General features: G+C 44.8%; 1 protein-coding gene across 6 annotated transcripts; it reads right to left on the bottom strand.

Annotated features, from left to right (window-relative positions):
• Positions 1-1,393: 1,393 nt before the first annotated feature.
• On the bottom strand, positions 1,394-18,648 carry LRRC32 (leucine rich repeat containing 32). Of its 6 annotated transcripts, none has more exons than XM_083816584.1 (3): positions 18,051-18,648; positions 9,651-9,741; positions 1,394-5,121 (listed from the first exon to the last, which is right to left on the bottom strand). In XM_083816584.1, exons 2-3 carry the CDS (start codon positions 9,735-9,737, stop codon positions 3,145-3,147), a joined length of 2,064 nt encoding a protein of 687 aa, XP_083672710.1. In that variant the 5' UTR covers positions 9,738-9,741; positions 18,051-18,648; the 3' UTR covers positions 1,394-3,144. The 6 variants fall into 6 exon arrangements, with proteins under 6 accessions (XP_083672710.1, XP_083672713.1, XP_083672712.1 ...); XM_083816587.1 differs by having other exon boundaries at positions 1,394-5,085; positions 18,051-18,553; XM_083816586.1 differs by having other exon boundaries at positions 17,930-18,060.
• Between the last annotated feature and the right edge of the window lie 485 nt (positions 18,649-19,133).

The raw sequence follows: 19,133 nt of genomic DNA, 5'->3' as shown, positions 1-19,133 counted from the left end.
TTGGATCTGTTGTTCTGCCCCATGCAAACAGCTGCAGAGAGGAAGCTACTTGTTGCATGAAAAATAATATATATAAAATTTATACAGCATTGGTTGTATAAATTCCACGTACTGCACATGCTGTGCTACACATCTCAGAATCCCAGAAGGAAATTTCTTGGCTGAGTAGCACAAACGTCTTTTGAGTTAGCAGATGTTGTTGCAGGGACTTTATGAAAGAGCAATGCACGAGGGTGTAAACTGAGGTTACAAAATCAAAGCCCAAACTGCTCGTATCCTCCCAACCTTTTAGGACGATGTGGCTAAGTGGTGGGAAGATGTGTAAGGTGTGAGTAACGGCTACATTTGATGTAGGATCAGGTACTTTGGTGTTTGGGCTTCAACATTTGGGGCTAATGTAGTGCACCCCCTATTCTGAGGAATAAGAGCATGGAAGTTTTTCATTTCTCATTGTTTTCCCTCTCCTCATTCCTTTATTCATATTTCCTTTCCCTCATGCTCCTCATCCTGTTTAAAATAACCAAGCTGGCCAGAGCAGGCTCATGTCACTTCTCGGCTGCTTATGCTGCTAACAGAGAAATCCAAATGAGCCATGCTGCATGTTACTCCTGGGACCTATTCCTCGAGAAAGCTGTTTCTGCTCCCATGGAAGTCAATAGAAGTCTAATTAGTCCCAGATGTTTAGTAATAACAAGCACTTCCTTTTGGTAGAGCCAAACAAAAGCAGTGTTAAAACTGTTAATTAAATAGGTTTGGCTCTGTCGTCAGATTATTAACTAATTCTAGTCATGGCAGCCAAGCTAATGCTGGCTCTCAGAAGGAGATATAATCTTTCTGTGCTTGACACAAAAGGCATGAATTCAGTGTATGGCTCAATTAGCCCACATCTGGGCACACAGCAAAGCTTGCTTTCATACCAAAGGAAAAGCTCACAGACTTCAGCATCTGGCTTCCAAATAAGCCTCAAGATAGCTGCTTGTGCAAACTTTCTCCTAGAAGAGACAGAGCTTGATCCAATGCAGTGGGTGCTTCCATTGGCTTTTCATCGTCTGAACATTGTCCTGGGCAGCCCACTCTAAGTGGCCCTGCTTGAGCAAGGGGGTTGGACCAGATGAGCTCTACAAGCCCCTTCCAACCTCAACCAGCCTGTGATTCTCTGATTCATATGTTTTTTATTCTCTGATTCATATTCAAATGTTATACCAGGTCCTGGTGCTGCTGACTGGTCGTGCAAATGAATTATTTCAACACCACTTGCCTGCCTCTTCAGTAGATCTCCTTGAAGTTCACTGGTTGCCCTCCGAAGTATATGCCAGCTGTCCCTGCTTTGGGACAAGACATTATAGACCTAAGGTGGAGTCTGAACACCATAGAAAAAATTGGAAGACATCGCTTTCATCTGTGGAGTATTCCAAGCTGGTGCTTTAATATATTCACACCCCTGTGTATTTTACAAAATCTGAAGGTGTTTTTATTGTACAAAATCCCACAACAAAATCTACCAGCCAGTTTCTTACATATCTGCTTGAAAAATAGAATTATACATCTTTTTGTAGTGTGTTAATTTTGACATTCACTAGCTGGAAGAAACAGAAGTGGAGCAGCAATTTGACTCTGAGTTATTTACCTGGACAGGTTTGGGTTTGACTTCTATTTCTCTTATGTGCCTAAATGTACAGTTCCTGGCATTATTGGAAAACCTGACACAGCTCCTTTCAAAGCCACTGGATGCTGTCAGTAGGTCAGGTTCCCACTGTTGGTGAGCGTCTCTTCACTTCAAAAGGGTGAAACTGCTATCAGATACGGGACATAACATATGTCAGTGCCTGCTTTTAGCAACTCAATGGGCCATCCGTGTTAAACCCATCACAGAAAGAGGATTTACAGACTTTTTCTTGCAACCAGTCGTCTACACCATAATCTCTTTTTTAGGGAGAGATAGTGGACCTCTGATCTGAATAATGGCCCAGGACTCGGTTCCCTTTATCGCTTCATGCTTGTATCTTTAAAACATGTTTTGCCTGTCTAACCTTCTGTGAACTTTAGAAATAGATATGTTATCTTTTTGCATTGAAATGCATCTGTATGCAGTGAATTCCCAACAGTTTTCCTTAGAAATATAAACATTTCAGTCCAATGTTAGCTGGTTGAAATTCATTCTCTAAGACTTCTTTTAGAAAGCGTTCACCCCAGAGATGAATTTCTTCACATTAAACCCAGTTAAATATGTATTGCACGTGAGGGGCAAATTTCTCCTCTTTGAGTTGAACTGTGGACCTGTGACCTTGTGAGCAGGTCTGGGTAACGTATAGTGCAGCTGCTTCACACCTGAGATTTCTGTTACACCCCTGGTGGGTGTTAAGTGCCAAGACTAGTATAATTAATCTCATCTTCCCCCTCGTGTCTTGCCCCAGTGGCTGCAGCAACATACTACAAGCAAAGGGAGATGTCCACAGAGTTTGCTACCACTAAGGTCTGTGGGTCTGTGGTTCCTATGGTCAACCATGATTTTTCAGAATTATTGCCATGAGCACAACAGACACGAAATGTGTTTTGCTCACTTAGCTGAATTCTCGTTGCTTTGGAACTCCAGGGTGATTTTCAATCAGTTTCAAACAGTGCAAGATCATGTTTTAGCCTGCCCTGGTGCCAGTTTTTATGATTTCAGTTCAATGTTTGGGAGCTGTCATTTCTAACCTGATAGGAAAGAAATAAATCTCAGTGCAAGGATAAATATCTCATGGAGGTGCAGCACTTTTCTACTCAGCTGATGTCGTCAACGACTGTCATAAAAAAGTGATTCAGTTACATCACTCAATTTACATGAAGCCTTTTTATGAAGATGACATCAGCAAAGTATCTTAAATTTCACCTCCCTCACAAAAACAGGGCTTTACAGGGGGTCTCTTCTACCACTCTATAAACATTTTAGGCAGATCAGCTTGTGAATAAAGCAAGAACAAAACATGGCAAATTCTCCTTTTAGTCCCTGCAACCCAGAACGTTATAGTGGTATAGTTCAGGGGCGCTTTGAAACTGTCTTAAAATCCACAGTTAAAAATCAAAGACGAGAATTTTACCCTTCATTTCTACACACCGACAGTGTAGCACCTGATTTCTTCGGTTTTCAAGGCAATCTGCGTGCTATGCTTTAAACTGATGGCTGAAGTTCTGCCTGCGGAAGCAAAAAAATGAACCCACTCCAATGATGATCACGGATAAAACCAGTACAAATGTTAATATAATAAGGAAGTTGATCTTCTTTAGATCCTCTTTTTCACAGTCTTCTGGTCTAATGTTCCCAATGTGCATTTCTTCCTGGTACCCGAAGTTCTGAGTGTGCTGGCACGTTAAGTGCTCTACGTTGGGGATGTGGACGTTTTTGTTCTGGATCATCGATGAAAGCCAGATATTTCCACAGCAGTTGAGTGGGTTACCAGTGAGATACAAGTTTTTAAGAGAATTCTCTAATGCTAAAATATTGCTGTTCTGTAATGAACTAAACCTATTGTTCCGTAGGTCCAGAACTTCCAGTGGAGAGTCGCTACCCCACCTAGGCAGCCAATTCAGCTGATTTTCAGAGAGGTTTAAATGTTTCAGGTGACTGAAACAAGGCAAGTCAATATTTAATTCTATCAGGCTATTGCCATGTAAATGCAAGTATTCAAGAGACCGTTCCAGTCCTGATAGTGCTTTAACTTCAATTTTCAGGCCCGGGTTCATGGAGATATCCAAAGCAATCAGAGAAGTCTTGTAGAAAGTGTACGCTGGCAGGATGCTCAGCATGTTATCAGCGAGGTACAAGTACTGAAGAGCAGGAGAATCAACAAATGACACACAACCACTTTCCTCCCCGGCAAGTCTTTGCTTAGCTAATCCTGAGTACATGCTGCAAAGACTGATATTGTTGCTCTGTAGATTAAGCAGTTTGAGGCTAGGAAGGCTTGAGAAGATATCAAATTGCAGGGTCTGAAGATGGTTGTTTTGAATGTAAAGCTCCCTCAAATTCGACAGCGTGCCAGCGTCCAGGAGAAGGTTCTGCAAAGAGTTGTAGCTCAAGTCAAGGACGGTTAGGGAGCTCAACGTACTGTCATAAGTTACTGCAAAAGCCTGAAGACAGTTTTTACTGAGATTAAGGGTGTGAAGGGACAACATTGATTCAAAGAATTCATTTGGAATTGATTTGATTTCATTATAGCTTAAGTCTAAATACACAAGTTGGGATAAATTAAGAGAACTTTTGTTTCTACTTTGCTTCTGATCAAGAAGAAGAAAAGAGGCATCTAGCCAGTCATTCTCCATATAGTCCATTTTATTATGAGAGGATTCAGCACTGAGCTGAATTAAATTCTTTGATAAATTCAGAGTTACCAGCTTGTTCACCAGGGGGAAGACAGGGAAGCGAAGCAGTTTGTTTTCACTCAGATCCAAAATTCTTAAGCTATACTCATCATCTGACTCTGTGGTGTGGAAGGACTCGATGCTATTTCTGCTAAGGTCGAGTATCTCCAACTGCCTGAGGTTGAAATCAGAGATGCAAGTAATTGAATTCATGGAGAGATTGAGTTTGGAAAGATTCACTAGAGTCTCAAAAGCACCTTCCTCTATTTCCATGATGATATTGCTCTGAAGGTCTATCTCCACAAGACCAGGAGAACCCTGAAACATCTTGTGTGATATCATTATAATACTGTTGTCTGCCAGGGAAAGATACCGCAGTGCTGGAGCCTGCTTTATGAAATACTCGGCCATCCCGTTGTAGAGGCTGTTGTGAGACAAGTCCAGTATTTCCACCTTTGGTAAAAGTCCGATCCCTTCTGTCCCATTCTGAGCGAGCTCGTATAAGTGGTTGTTAGCTAAATTTATTTCCAGCAAACTTGTCATGTGTGCAAAGACTCCAGGCACGATGAAGCTTATCTGGTTAGAGCTTAAATCCAGGCACTGGAGAGAAGTATAGAAGGGTAATGGCATTTCAGGGATCCTTTGTATCAGATTTCCAGACAGATCTATTTTGTTTACGTTCGGGTGGAACTCATGAGGGATTTGGCGAAGGTCTTTGTTGTGGCAAAATGCCTGCAAGTTTGTCTGCCAGAAAAAGGAAGAGAGAAAAGAGGTTGTCACCTGACAAAGGAAAAATATATTTGCATTAAATGTAAAGAAAATAACATTCAGCAGTCAATCAGATCCTTCTCCTGAAACACTGATCATATTATTATTTTTTTTGAGCATTCAGACAGCAAGCACAGCCCTCCTAATGCTTCTTTACAGCTAAAACAGCTAGCACTCATTTCTTTTTAAAGACCAGTAGAGTTGTATCTGCTAACTGCATGTGACACCTACTATACATTCTCCTTTTTATACCTTTCTCCCAAGCTTATTTTAATAGTCCCAGGTGAAGGTGTTTCCCCTCTTTCCATTGCAATCAAACACTCTTTTTTCCTGATATTTGCTTTTCTCAGCTTCCTCCTAAATCACTCAATTAGATTCTGCAAACTCTACTTGCAATAGTAACAAGTGCTTTGAAGGGCTCCTCTCTGTCGGCAGTGTAGTTCCCAAAGCAGGGACCTGGAAAGATAAGGATCCTATACTACAAACCATGGGATCTCTCCTCATTAGTCACACCTCTCAGGTATTTGATTGTGCCTTCCTTTAGCCATGGCAGAGGTAAGCAATGCATCCTCAACCAAATGTGTCATTCAACTACTCAAACACTTCTGATGCAAACCTCTAAACTCTTCCTGCTTTTACCATCTATATTTATCCTTTTCCCAAGGCAGCATTTCCCATCTTCTCACATGATTTGTGCTCCATCCATATGATCCATCCCCCTATGCCATCCATACAAGACATTCCCAGTGCAACAGAGAAGACATATCATATAAAGCCAGCTTTTGAGGGGGAAAAGGCTGTGATGTAAAATGAGGGTCACACTTTTTCTGTCCACTTCTAAGCACTAGGATGAAGAAAAACTCATCTATTTATCAAATTTGTCTCCTCGATGCATGTCTGTTTAATTGCAGCTTGGACTGAGTCTGTGTCCAAAGCAAAATTTGGAGTGTGTGTTCATAAGAAACACTGGAAACATCAAGATAATCATCCTTGCATAAATGTCAAGCTGTATTTTGTTGTTAGGAAGAACTTACAGCAGCAGGAAGACGTGGAATGTGAAAGGCTTAGGCAGCACTTAATTTACTGAAGGGAAACTCTTGTTATGAATGTATATGGGTGACCGGGTCATGTACTGTTTGCAGAAAGATCAGAAAGAAAAGGGAGAAAAAAATTGGCTGAATCTTAACTTTTGCAAAGAAGCAGAATCCGGATTCCATGACGCAAAGCTTTGTATTAGCTTTTCAGACATTGCAGAAACATTAAAATAAAATATATATATTATAAACCATCTGCTTCATATGAACTTCTAGGTGAATGAAGTGGCAGGTCTGTTTGTGAGAAGTGGGGTGATAGCATTTTGTAACTCTCGTTTGCATCATGTGAGTTTTTGAAAGCACATAAAAATGTGACAGAAAAATATTAGCGCTCATCTAAACTCTAGATATACCCAGGCAGCTCCACAGTTTCCCAAAGAGCTGAAATAAATGGCTTATTAAAAGTTGAACCCACGCTTTTTTTTTTTCTTTCTTTTTTTTTTTTCTAACCATCTCTTTCAGATCTCCCAAAAATAAACAAATTAGAAAAAGAGAGAAGGGAATATTCTGACTTCTTCCAGCCATTATTTCTTGCCTGCAAAACCAGTGTCAAACTGCTCATTTTGAGCTAAAACACATACAGAGCTGGGCTAAGCCCAGAGCCCCATAGAATGGATAAGGACTTGTCTTCTTGTTCCGTTTGTGGAAGAGGGAGAAGCCAAAAAGATGCACACATCCAGAGTGAAAAAGAAGCAGCCTCTGCATCCCAAGGCAGATGCCAGGTCTCTTCCCACACCTCGAGCCAGATCTCAAGAAGCACTGAGCTCCCTCTGCTACCTCTGAGCACCCTGCACCATAGCAGAAGCCTGGTCCAACACCCATCAGCACCAGTTGGCCCATTTCTATTGAAGTTCATGAAAGAGAGGTCAGTCCCAATCCACCACGTATCTTGCAGGATTGGGCCTTCAGCCTGCGTGCACCAAACCCTCCCAGCGATAAAAGAGTCTGATAAAATCCATACCTCCCACTGTCTGTCATTTGTTCCCACAACATTTCCCTTCCCATTTTTTTTATAACTTTCATTCCTTTTCACTGACTGTTTTGATAATCGCTGAATTTCTTATCGAGTCTGTTCTGCACCATCTTTTCTCCCTCCAGGCTCAAACTGCATGAATTTCGTTCTCATCAGCACCAGGAAGGGAAGATGAAGCACTTCTCAGTGGGACTGAGCAAACAGCATTTGTTTGTGTATGCATCTCTGCTTCTCCCCCCACAGCTCAATGGGCTGGCAGCCTGAGGCTGGAAACGAAGTTTTTGCTGGTCTCATGTTCCCACCTCATCAGCTCGATCAGTGCTGTCACCGGTTTGATTAAAGACCGTTGGCAGGAGCATTTGGTTCATAATGTGTCTGGCTCCATTCAGGTGCTGGTGGAAATACGACCCAACAACTCAAAAGCCGAGCATCGTCTGAATTCTGCCTCCAGTTCTTCCCAGCTCAGCACTGGGTGGAAGTTGTCACCCACCTTACTAACAGCTCTGCAAACAAAGCAGCTGGATCCAAGCCCTTCTTCTCCCATATCAGCAGTTTTATGAACCAAAGAATTTGGGCTGGAGATACCTGGGGAGAGCTTGCACTTGCAAGGTTTCCGTGTCCGTTCACTAGAAGAGCTGCCCAGGTGGAGGCTTGGCTGTGCAATAAAGTCTGAGTAATTTCCCCAGGTATCTCATATGGACTGACCCAGGATAAGCATTATGCATATATTCTTGAATGACCTTGACACAAGGTATTGTACAATTTTCTGAAAACCTTTCCCTTGCATGTGCCTTCTTGTCTTGCAAACAGTTGGCCAGCAGTTGCCCTGGCTCAGTAAATAGGTAATGACTTGTTTAGTTGGTGCAGCTCACTTTGGTGTCAGAGCCCAGTAGGGACATTTTACCCCCTAAAACCTCTTCTACAAGACTAGTTCACCAACAAGGACACCAGCAACAAAGGGTACAGGTTTCTCACCCGTGCCACTTCCAGCAGACCTGGGATGAAAGTTTCCATTTCTGAGCCTTTGTTAATTTAAAGGTGACACCAGAGGGAAAGTAACGTGTAAAACAGCGAGGCTGTGATGAAAAATCATCCTGTGAACTAAGTAGGAGTCCCAGTGGACCCATCAACTAACCCAGCAGCTTCTTTAAGCTGCGTGGAAATGTGTTTGGATTTACACCCTCCTCCTTCCATTGGACCAAACGCTCAGCAAATGAGGACTAGCAAAACCCTACTGACTTTAGCGATGCTGAGCTGTTAATTTATACCAGATGAGCATCCCAGCCCCCAGCTGCAGCGTGTTTTCAGTTGGGGCCGAATTTATCCCAGCCTCGTTGCGTACAGCCTGGGGTTTTTGGCCTGCGCAATGGGCCTGCTGGAAGCAGTTTACAGTGGAGTGGTGGAAACAAGCATGTGTTTACTTCTCAGCAATCAGCCTGATCTGTGACCCATCAAGAAATGGGATGGGGCGAAATCTGCTCGGATTATTGCATGTCTCGCCCGGCATTCATGTGACTATGATACATGGGACCCAAGTCGTCATGTTTACAGTGGTTTCATCAGTCTCCCCTTGACAGCCAATGAATTGAGCTATCCAGTCACCTTCCCAAGATCTTTTTATATATACTAGGTCTTAATTTCTCTGGAATTCAGGAAGTGCAGCAATACAGCAGGGTGGGCAGGAATGGAATGAGTCCCATAAGGGAGATGTGTACAGCTCGCAAATTATTTTTTTTTCCCTATTTTGGAAATTCTCAAGGATTTGTACTAAACAGCGTCAACATTAAAAAAAAAAAAAAAAAAAGAAAAAAAAAAAGAGAAGGAAGATAAGTATTTTTAAATGGCCTGTTACTGTCAGCAGCACTTGAATAGGGAAAGGAGCAAGTTCAGCTATGAATAACATTTATAATATTGCACCAGGTGCTTGCAAAAATCCAAGGAGCAAATTTTGTACAAGAGCCAGAGGCTTTGTCACCTTTTTTTAGCTCCAGCAGAAGTCAGGTGCAACACCCCTGGCAGCAATGCTGTGTCAGGGCAGAGGTCAGACTCACCATTATTACAAAAGCTGCTATAGATGTGTTTCTCAGAAGAAGCTTTATTTAAAGTACAAAGAACTCAGGCCTGGTATAAAGGAGTAGATCTGAGGTCTAAGTTCCTCTCTGTCTCAGTCATAGGATCCCTGTTCAGCCTTGGGGAAATCAGATCACATTTCTTTCAACCAGCTCCTCCATAGAACAAAATAGAGACAATGACCCTTCCCTTTTTTCTCTTTATGTGCTGTCGCCACAGTGAGGAAGGGAACAAGAACAAGAACAGCCTGCAGAGCATTCATTAACCCAGCAAAGCCCACCTCTGCCAACTGGTCTTTGGGGGAGGACCCTTCACAGAAAGCATCATTATTTGTTCAGTGCCTCTGACTACGGGGTCCCAACCTCACCAGGACCTCATGGTGCCGGGCAGGGAGGCATCCTTACCGTTTCACAGGGCATCCCCTCTGCAGGCCGATAGTTAGAGATCCCTCTGTTCACCACTGCCAGGAGGAAGACGATGTACAGTTTCATGGTTCTGCAGGGAAAAGTAACTCTGTTAGGTGTCAGACACGACCCCACAGTCATCTCGTGCATGCATGTGACAGCTGGCACCAGAACGTCACCCAACACGGGAAGGCACTCATGCATCACAATAAAATAACCCATCTTTGAGCCTACATTTTGCACATTCCACAAATGTACATTTGCGTCTCTTTGAGCCAAGTGGGAAAAAGAGAGATCTACACAAGGACATGAAAGGAAGATCCACGGAATCTCATAGGATTGCCCTGATGTGATTTCAGCTTGATGATACCCAGGTCACCCACAGAAATACAGATGCCCAAGCTGGGCAGAGTGACTGATTACATGGAGAAAGACCAAGTGACCTCCTAGAGACACCTGTCTCTCCCCAGAGAGGCAGCTCAGGTGCTTTTAATTGGGCTGGAGTTTTGGGTGCCAAGGCGTGATGGAAGTGAAGGGGTGCCAATCAGAAACAAGATTTGGGAACAGTTTCCATTTCCATCCACAACAGTTTCCACTCCTCTTATCCCAGCACTGTCAGAGAGCTTTTACACACTCATTAGTCACCGTGCATCCAGATTTGTTGTGTTAATATAAACAGTTTAAATAAATAATGGAGTGAGACCTTTTTGTCCAAATGTTAGTCTTCCATTTTACACGTCCCAGGTATGGGCAGGCTTTTAAATACATTTGAAAGCCGATGCCTTAAAGAGAGACAGACACAAAATTTGCATGAAACAAAGGATTCATCAGAGTTTAACTGCTTTGAACGCACTCCAGAAAAGAGCATAGAAATAACAGTAAAAGGAATTAAGTGGGCAATGGGAGAAAAATGGAAACAGGGCCAAGGGAAAGCGTTCCTGACAGCACGTTTCTAGAAGGACACTAATGAGTTCTGAGAGGTCTGGCCTGAGATGTCAATGGTCCCTAATGAAATCTCTGAGTTCAAACATGAGACTTCAGCATCACACCAGCTAATTCAGAAATTAAAGAGTTTTTCAGGAAGAGATGGAGACCTGTATGTCTCAGGCTACAAACAAGTAGTATGAGCCACTAAGGTTCAGCCCCAAGAATCTTGAAGAGTCATTTACTTTTTAATATACGATGCTTCCAGAGAGAAAAGAATTAGCAACATAATGCTTAGGTTATGCAAAGCACAGCTCTGTGCAGCTGGAGCTGGCAAAGACAAACCAAAGAAATCTGGCAGGGACTCAGACTCCCAGACCCTGGCAAAGTGGTTGCAGTTCTGCTTTGCAAATTGAGAAATTATAGGCTGTATTTCATTTAAAATGAATAGATTTTATCAACGCTGTATTCACCACTGATGTGAGCTCCAGATATCACCTCTTTCTCTCACCATTTGTTGCAAAAATGCCAAATTTTTCTGTATTTGTACAACCTCTTGCAGGCAGATCGAAGCTGGTCCTGCCCATGTCCTGAGCCAGTGAGACACTCACCAGCTCCCAGCTGGAAGCCATGCAGCAGTGCTTCTCTAGCCCTGCTCCTAAACCTTTCTAGGAGCAAACCTGCATCCAGCAAGGCCAAAGTGTTTTCCCAATTTCATTCTCCCATGCGCCGAAAGACGGCGTCCACGTACCGTTACTCAGCGGCTTCCACCCACAGAGCATCATGAGGCTGGAAGGAGATGGGATCACTCCCAGCTGGTGGAGATCCCTCCGCTTAGTCACTGTTTGAGGGATGCAGCTGATCGCCGGCACTGGCAGCTGCCGAACAGGAACGCCAACGGGTTCTCTATGAGATAAAGTCTCCTGGGGGTTCCACCAGGTCAGCCTCTGCCACCCCAGGACATCCAGTTCAGCCCAGGAGATGCTCACCAAGACCTGATGAGCAGGATGCTCACACCCTCTGCTGATTTCCCCTGAGGTTACAGCACCGTGTCATAGTTGGGCATGTTTCTATAAACTTCTGAGTGAAGCAATGCACATCCCTCCTCCTCCCCGCCAGAGAAAAGAGGTGTGTACTAGGAAGGGAGAAACTGGAGAAGTCTAGACCTTTAATTTATGCTTTATTTTCAGATTGCATATTCCTTCCAGTTTAGAGAGATGACCAGTGACAGATAATGACCCGGGAGCCCAAGGTGAAAGAGCTTGGAGTTTGTCTTTGGGGTTCTGCAGCAGGATCAGAACCCTGTTCTTCACCTCTAAAACAAGACCAAAGATGCTCATTCTCAACCTTTTAAATTACTGTTTGCAAAATACTCCAAAATCACCCAATGGAATAAGGAATTGATGATACCAACATCTATAATTTCTCTGACATTCCCCCTCTCTTTCTCATTGCCCAGGTTTCTGAGGTTGGTTGCTTGGGGACTCTGTGCAAGGGGAGTAGCCTGGGGGGTTAGGGGAGAAAATTATGTTTGTTGTTTGGGTACTGGTTTGCTGAAACTGAGAAAAGACATTCATACCGATGATGTGCGTATTACCGGACTTTACTCAGAGCCTTCAAATGGAAATTATTTCTGTTTAGGTCTGATGAATTAAGCGATGAAATCTCCATGGATATTACCCACAACAGGGCACCACCCTGCTGGACAGCGTGTGTCCCATGCAGTCTGCACTCTTCTTGTCATACTGCTAAAAGTCATCCCTTTTCATCCTAAATGATGATCCCGACGCAACCCAGGGTCTTAACATGTTTTGAAACTTCCTAAGCTATAAATTTAAAAAGCAAATGGGAAATGGATGCATTTGAGCACAAGAACATGATTTAAAGTCTTGCTATGGGAGACAGAGCTGTAGCAAGTGAGGATGGTGTCCTTCAAGGTGTTCCTAAGGTGGCTGTCACCCTGGAGCCCCCAAGCTCCAGGACTTGGTGCTGTCTCCCTCCAAATATGAAACCACATGGACCGAGTCCAGAGGAGGTTAAGCCGCTCCTCGTGGTACAGCACCACAGCCATGCTCATGGAGATTCCCTTCCCAACGTGGTTTTCATTGTTTGTCTGTCCAGCTGAGGAGCCCTTTTCTTACCCAGGTTTTCTCCTTTAGACCCTCCTCAGCCCACAGAGCATGACACAGAGCTGTGTACCCCTTGGCTCTGCTCTCTTTGCAGGTCTCAGCTGTTCACCACCCTCACCCGGTGCAGAGTTAAAGGTTCAGCACACCCATTTAACAGATGGGAGGGCAAAGGCAGTGATTTGCCCCCAAAACACATTTGAAAAGCAGGGAAGAGCTAGGATTTAATCACAGTTTGTCCATTTCCCACTGCAGAGCAACATATGCCTCCATCTCTTTTACAACACTAAGCCTGTTAATAGCTAAAAACAGCAGCACCTTCTAAATCTCCCCGAAATATATTTTTTGTTACTGCTTAGGCAATTAACAGCGATGTTCTCCTGTGCCAAAGAGGAGAAATACGAGAAAAATATGAGAGAAGACACAAAGCACAAACCGAACTCCCTGCCGTCCGATGCTTTTTTACACAAGACACTTTGCTGCCATGTTAGAGCCCTCAGGGTTAAAAAAAAGTGAATATCCCACATTTACCTTGTTTAAAGGTTTTCTCGTATCCCCATATGCTGCTTGTCATGTCTTTAAAAACCATAGCCAGCCCTCCAACAGCAATTCAGTCCTGGTACCAAGGTAATTATTCTTCAGCTTCATGTTCACCCATTCAGGACACCAAGAGGTTTACTCGTAACTTCAGACCGAAGGCATTTTCAGGGAAACAACCTTGTTTGGGACAGTGTCTGCTTTAAATTAAGTTGCTCGTCTTCCTCCGGACTCCTCTCCGGGCTCTTGCTGGGTCCTAGCCACCGCTGTGCACTCGGAGCGGAGTCAGCTACTGTGCGGCATCCTGAGGTCCTCGCAGGCGTTGAGAAACGGGGGGATTTTTGCCAGAGAAGCTGTCGGGATCAGGCCCCGGGGAATAAGTGACTTATCATTGCCGATGCCATTGCTTAGCTGCGTGCGCGGTGCGGGCGGCATGTTTACTTTAGGGTTTTGTGTCTGCGAGTTGCATTCCTGAGGGGTTGCAGCCTCCTACCCCTGCACCTAAACTGTGTTCTGCATCTTTAGGGAAACAAGAGCTTGTGGGTTAAAGGTTTAAAAATCACGGCTGTTAAACGTGAAGCCTGTCATCTTGAAACCTGTCCTGGAAGACGTATCTCCTTCTCTTAGTGGCAGCCCCACTGCTCGGTGTGCTATGCTCTGATGGCAGGGCAGGGTTCAGAGCCAGCTACAACACACCTGACTTAAAGGCTTTTCAGGGGTTTCCCTGGCACAAGGCAGGAATTAGGGAGTTTGGTAAAGGCAGACAGGTCCAAGCATCTGGACATCTCCAAATTTCTGGCAGTAAGTACACTGTGCTCAGTCGTGCTTGTAAAAATTCCCATTGCAAAAGGGACGCTTTTGTCGTGCAGAAGATGATTTCAGATTGCCTGTGAGCTCTGCTTTTTTATTTATTATTTTGTGCTGCCCTCTAGGGCTGGAGCAGCTGTCTAATTGCTGGTTTCCACAATTCCTTTGCCTAATTAAGACCTGCTTCTAGAAAACCTGCTTTAACAGAGATTTCCCCATTCCTGCCTCCCAAGTGCCGGAGCCTGGACTGTTGCAATGCACTTTTCCTGTGGCTGAAATAATACAACAGAGCTGGGTTCTTATCATCTTCTTTGCTTTGCATGGGGAGGTGTAAAGGCTATGAAGAGGTGGTGGTGAGCGTGTGGGTGGGAAAGGGCATGATTGGGTGCGATGGATAGAAAAATTCAGGTTTAGCTCTGAGCAGAACTTTTTGCCAGTGAGGTTGTCACCATCCTGGGCAGGTTCCTCTTGGCTGGGCTCTCCATGGACCACTTTTGATCACATTCCGTTGTCACAGGATCCTGGAATGGCTGGTGGTGTGGGGCAGCTGCGGGTCCCTGTGGTGCCAGCCCTGCTCCAGCAGGGCCACCCCGAGCAGGGGGCCCAGCCCCACGTCCAGGCGGCTGCTGGAGATCCCCAAGGAGGAGCCCCCAGCCCCTCTCTGGGCAGCCTGTGCCAGGGCTCCGGCACCCGCCCAGCCCAGCAGTGCTTCCTGAGGGGCAGAGGGCACCTCCTGGGCTCCAGGCTGGGCCCGGGGCCTCTGGGCCTGGCCCTGGGCACCCCTGGGCACCCCTTGCCTCCTCAGCAGCATTCAACCACTTTTACAATGAAAAACCTCAAATATTTGAGATCTTTAAGAAAAAATAATCCCTTTCTTTACTTTTGGAAAGAGCGTATTTCGATTTGATTGGGATTTGGAGATGGAATACAAATAAGCCAGCAACAAAGAGTGTCCTGGATGGCTGCAGTATCCCATTCTCCTACACCTGGATATTCAGATCACTTTGCGAAGCTTGGAAAATAGCAGATTTTTTGGGTTTTGTGATGCTTTTTTAAAAAGCTGGCTCTGTTCCTTGGACTGATTTACTGAGTGGCCAAGCAGCTGTGCCATCCGAACTGTGAAGATCAGCCTGGACAGAAACAAATGCCAAAGCAGGAGGGAAGGGCATGCACTGATTCTGTTGCCCAGGGCTTTGTTTCATTAAAACCACAGCCTTAGAGGCACACCAACCACTCTGTAAATTATCTGCTGTGTCCTTATTCTCTCTGCCCCCTTTCCTAAAGGAGATCCGAAAACAAATAATTTCAGAGCCTGAAGTCTGGTTGACTTCCCATTTTCAATATGTGCTTGGTAGTCATGTCTGCAGAACAATAGTCACCTGTATCAGATGGATTGGGTCATCTCCATTGAACAGATTGGAAAATCAAGCTCTTTTGCCCTCCTGCACAAGATTATAAGCGCTGTCCCATCCCACTGGTGCCCAAGGCTTTGCACCTGTGACTGTGAAACTGGGCCATTCCTGATTTCCTTATGTTCTCCTCACAAATTGCTGCCTGCTCGGCTTCCAGATGTCAACTGGATTTGACCCAACATCAGCCAAAGCTGGCTATGTGGCTCGGGGAATAGGGCTCCAACATGGAGATCTGATGGGGGCCTCTTTGGACCATTCCTCTCCTCCAAAGCCTCTTCCCAGCATGGCCCAGAGTGGGAAGGAAAAGCAAATCCCAGTCTTTTGGCTCTCATGAGCCCGTCCGTAATTTGTTGCAGGTTCCCAAGGGTTTCAGATAAACAAGAATATGTCTTGACGATTATGTGTCTTGAACTCCCAGACCCTTTGGAGTCTGTCCATCCAGAACGCTGCTGCTTTCTAAGGCACTGCTTTTGGGTTGAGTCCTGTGTCAAGCCGCATGAATCAAACTCTCCAGAGAAGTAAACAAAACAAACTCCCGCCTTAGAAAGTGGGTCTGAACTACAAGGGCAGGAGTCGGACAAATCTTGCTCCCTTCGGCTGGAATAGCTCCCCGGTGATTCATCCCACTTGGGAGCTGGGGGCAACATAAATATTACCCCTATTAAAAAATAAATAGCCCATGCCAACCTCAGCCACAGCCTTTGAGAAGAAGGCATAGCTCCAGTTCCTGAGACCCTACAACATCTCCAGGAGAAGTGTCTCCTGCTTCAGCTCGCTGGTGCCATCTGCATTCGACCTCCCGTCTCCCCAGAGCCAAGTCCACAAATCAAGTCTCCTTCATCACCTGCAAGACTTAAATCATGTCTTTTCCCCTGGCTTTTGAAGCTGCTGCCTGCCCTTGTTCTCTCCCACACTTTCCTCTCTCTGTGTGTGCCTTGATCAGGTCAGGCAGCCAACAGCATTTGCCCACCAAAAATTTTCAGGGGAACATCAGCCTTCAATCAGACAGCAAATTCACACGGGGTTTAACCAGTTCCCCCTCTTCATTCATCTTCAGTTTTATTTCTCTCTCCAGGAGACTAAATGAAAGTGAATGAGAATTGCATGAAACCCTTCAGTCCAGAGATTCTTGGAAGAGAGGGGTTGGGCAAAGGGACAGCAGAAGGTGGGAAAATGCAAACACTTCCATCTACAAAAAGTGAAACGAACCGGCACTTGAAGGTGAAAGTATTCAAATGTGAAATTCTTTCCCTGGGGAACAAAATTCCTGGAGAAACTGAAATCCAGGAACCCAAACAGAACTTTTTCTCACAAGCCTTAATTTAAGCACAGCAAAGAGAGAGAGAAATCAGTTTTTAATTCAGCAATTTTTCTTTTAATGACAGTGGAGTCAGTCTTCGAGAAAAAGACATACTGAATTTATAGGGTCCAACAGGAGATAAAATAAAGTGAGGAAAATTACTTCTGATATATTTGACTTGCATGGTACTGATACCCCCCTGTGAATTCATTCATCATTGTATTAATAAAAGGCCAAGCACTGATCTAGTCACTGAGCTGTAACTATCTGCTTTAAAGAGAGATGAATGATATTTATTTTGCTATTAAAACCAAATAATTTCAGCATTTTAGAATAACAAGACGATTTTAAATCTGAAAAGACTACATCTTAGTAAAAAATAAATAAATAAATAAAATTTCCACTGTTGTGGAAAGCCAAAACTTTGGCTTCTATTTACAGGAAACATATGTGTACTTTAATCAAAAATACAACTGAGTTTGTCTTCAGAATATTTTCTATGACTTTTATATAAACCAGGATTTTCTAGAACTTCTTCATTTCCAAACATTGTCTAACCATCAATTCCTCGTAATAACAGCCCAGATGCAGCAAAGCAGCTACTCTCTGTAAGTCCCCGTTCACCCAAGGTGACATTCAAGCTGTCGGGATCTTCAGAGCAGAAAAACAGCCCTGCCATCCTGCACCTCGTGCTCCAACAGGGAGAGCCCAATGACAGCACCGATAGGAAGAGGAGCAGACGAGCTAAGCAGCATTTCATGTCACCCCGGGACGGTGTGATTTGCCCAAGGCTGTTATAGGACGCAGTGTCGGAGAGCTGGGTGAGTGGCATTTAATCAGCACACGATGCTGATCTCTGCAGCATTCCTGGTTCGGAGCGCTACAATGCAGTAACACCATAAATAGACTAAAGTCCTATGAAGAAAGAAAAAAAAAAAAATATCTCCCCATCTTCTGTCGCTGCTAACGCGGAGAATAAAAACAAAGCAGGAGTATGACAACTGTATTGTTATAAACTAAGCAGTGCCTCCTTAACTTAAAGGGTCTAACTCTCTGCAGCGCAAGTCCCCAATGGATTAAATATACAGCTGTGTGGATAGAGCCATTTACACAGTGTGCTTAGCCAGTTCCTCAGCCTATTCATAAACACAGCCCATTTTATTTATACAGTACCTTCCTCATCTGCGATATTTTTAAAGTCTGCTGCCCTAAGCCACCGAAGCCCGCGTCTCTCCCGCAGCCGAAAGGCACCCGGCTCAACTTTCCAGCTGGCTTCACGCGCTGCTCCACGTACCTGCTCTGTGGCTGGAGGAGGAGGAGGAAGAGGAGGAGGAGGAGGAGGAGGTGGTTTCGCCTCTGCCTGCAGCCTTCTGCCTCCCGGACTCTCCCAGCAGCCTTTCCAGTGCGAGCCGAGGAAGAGTTTCCTTGGGGAAGTCGTACCTCTGTTGCATGCCAGCTGACTAAAACTCTGCGAGCTCGGAGAGAAGTTTGAAGTCACAGGAAAAAAAAATACTCCCCATAGACCGGTCCTTGAATTCATTCCTTCGCAGTCATGAGCTCTTATATATTCCCAGGCTCCCATGAGCACGTGAATGCATACCTCCGTAATAGTTTTAAAATGTGTGTGTCCTCTGCACTTCTCTTTATTTTCCATTTCGTTCGCTCAACCTTGGCTTATTTCCTGCAGTTTCTCAGCTGGTAATTACGCTCCTCTCACATTGACACATGAAACGGTCTGTGAATACCACAAAAACCCCCTCCGCACAGACTTGGGTGACATGTACTGCCTCTGAAGTTCGCCGTGCCTGTCCCACAGATGGGAACGTGAGCTTTGAGCAGCACAGACCCCCAGGTACCCCAGGGCTGGGGTGAATTGTGAGGACTGAGCTGGGATGCACACCCGCAGGGACACAGAAGCAAGACAGGTCCCTTTTGGGGTCATAGTCCCAGCCAGCAAACTGCACACCCCCGTGAAAGCACAAACCCATCACCCCAGCTATCCAAGCCAGAAAGTCAGGATGAGGAGTGTAGGAAGAGGGTACTTCGGAGTAGGTTGAGCACAGCACATCTGGTGTCCCAAGAGCTCCAGGGTCTCTCTGTGGGATGGCTGCAATGTACCCTTGGGGGAAAGGATAAATTCAATTTCACGCTTGAATGGCGAATAACACAAATGCCTTCTAAAAAAGGGCAGTTGGACAGATCCTGATTTATTTTCCTTGGTCATTATTCTTCAGAAACACCGCTCTCGTGTAAATGGGTGGGAGACCTGAGCATTGCCCATGTTGTCTTCTCCTGCTTAGAAGAAGTGCCCTGATAACTGGGAGGGCATCCACTGGCTCCAAATACTAGTTTGCGGGAGTACCAACCTCTAAAAGTG

Source organism: Anser anser, assembly GCF_964211835.1.
Source record: "Anser anser genome assembly, chromosome: 1".
Classification (NCBI taxonomy): domain Eukaryota; kingdom Metazoa; phylum Chordata; class Aves; order Anseriformes; family Anatidae; genus Anser; species Anser anser.
Note: the sequence above shows the minus strand (reverse complement) of the source record. Positions and strands in the feature narration are given on the sequence as shown.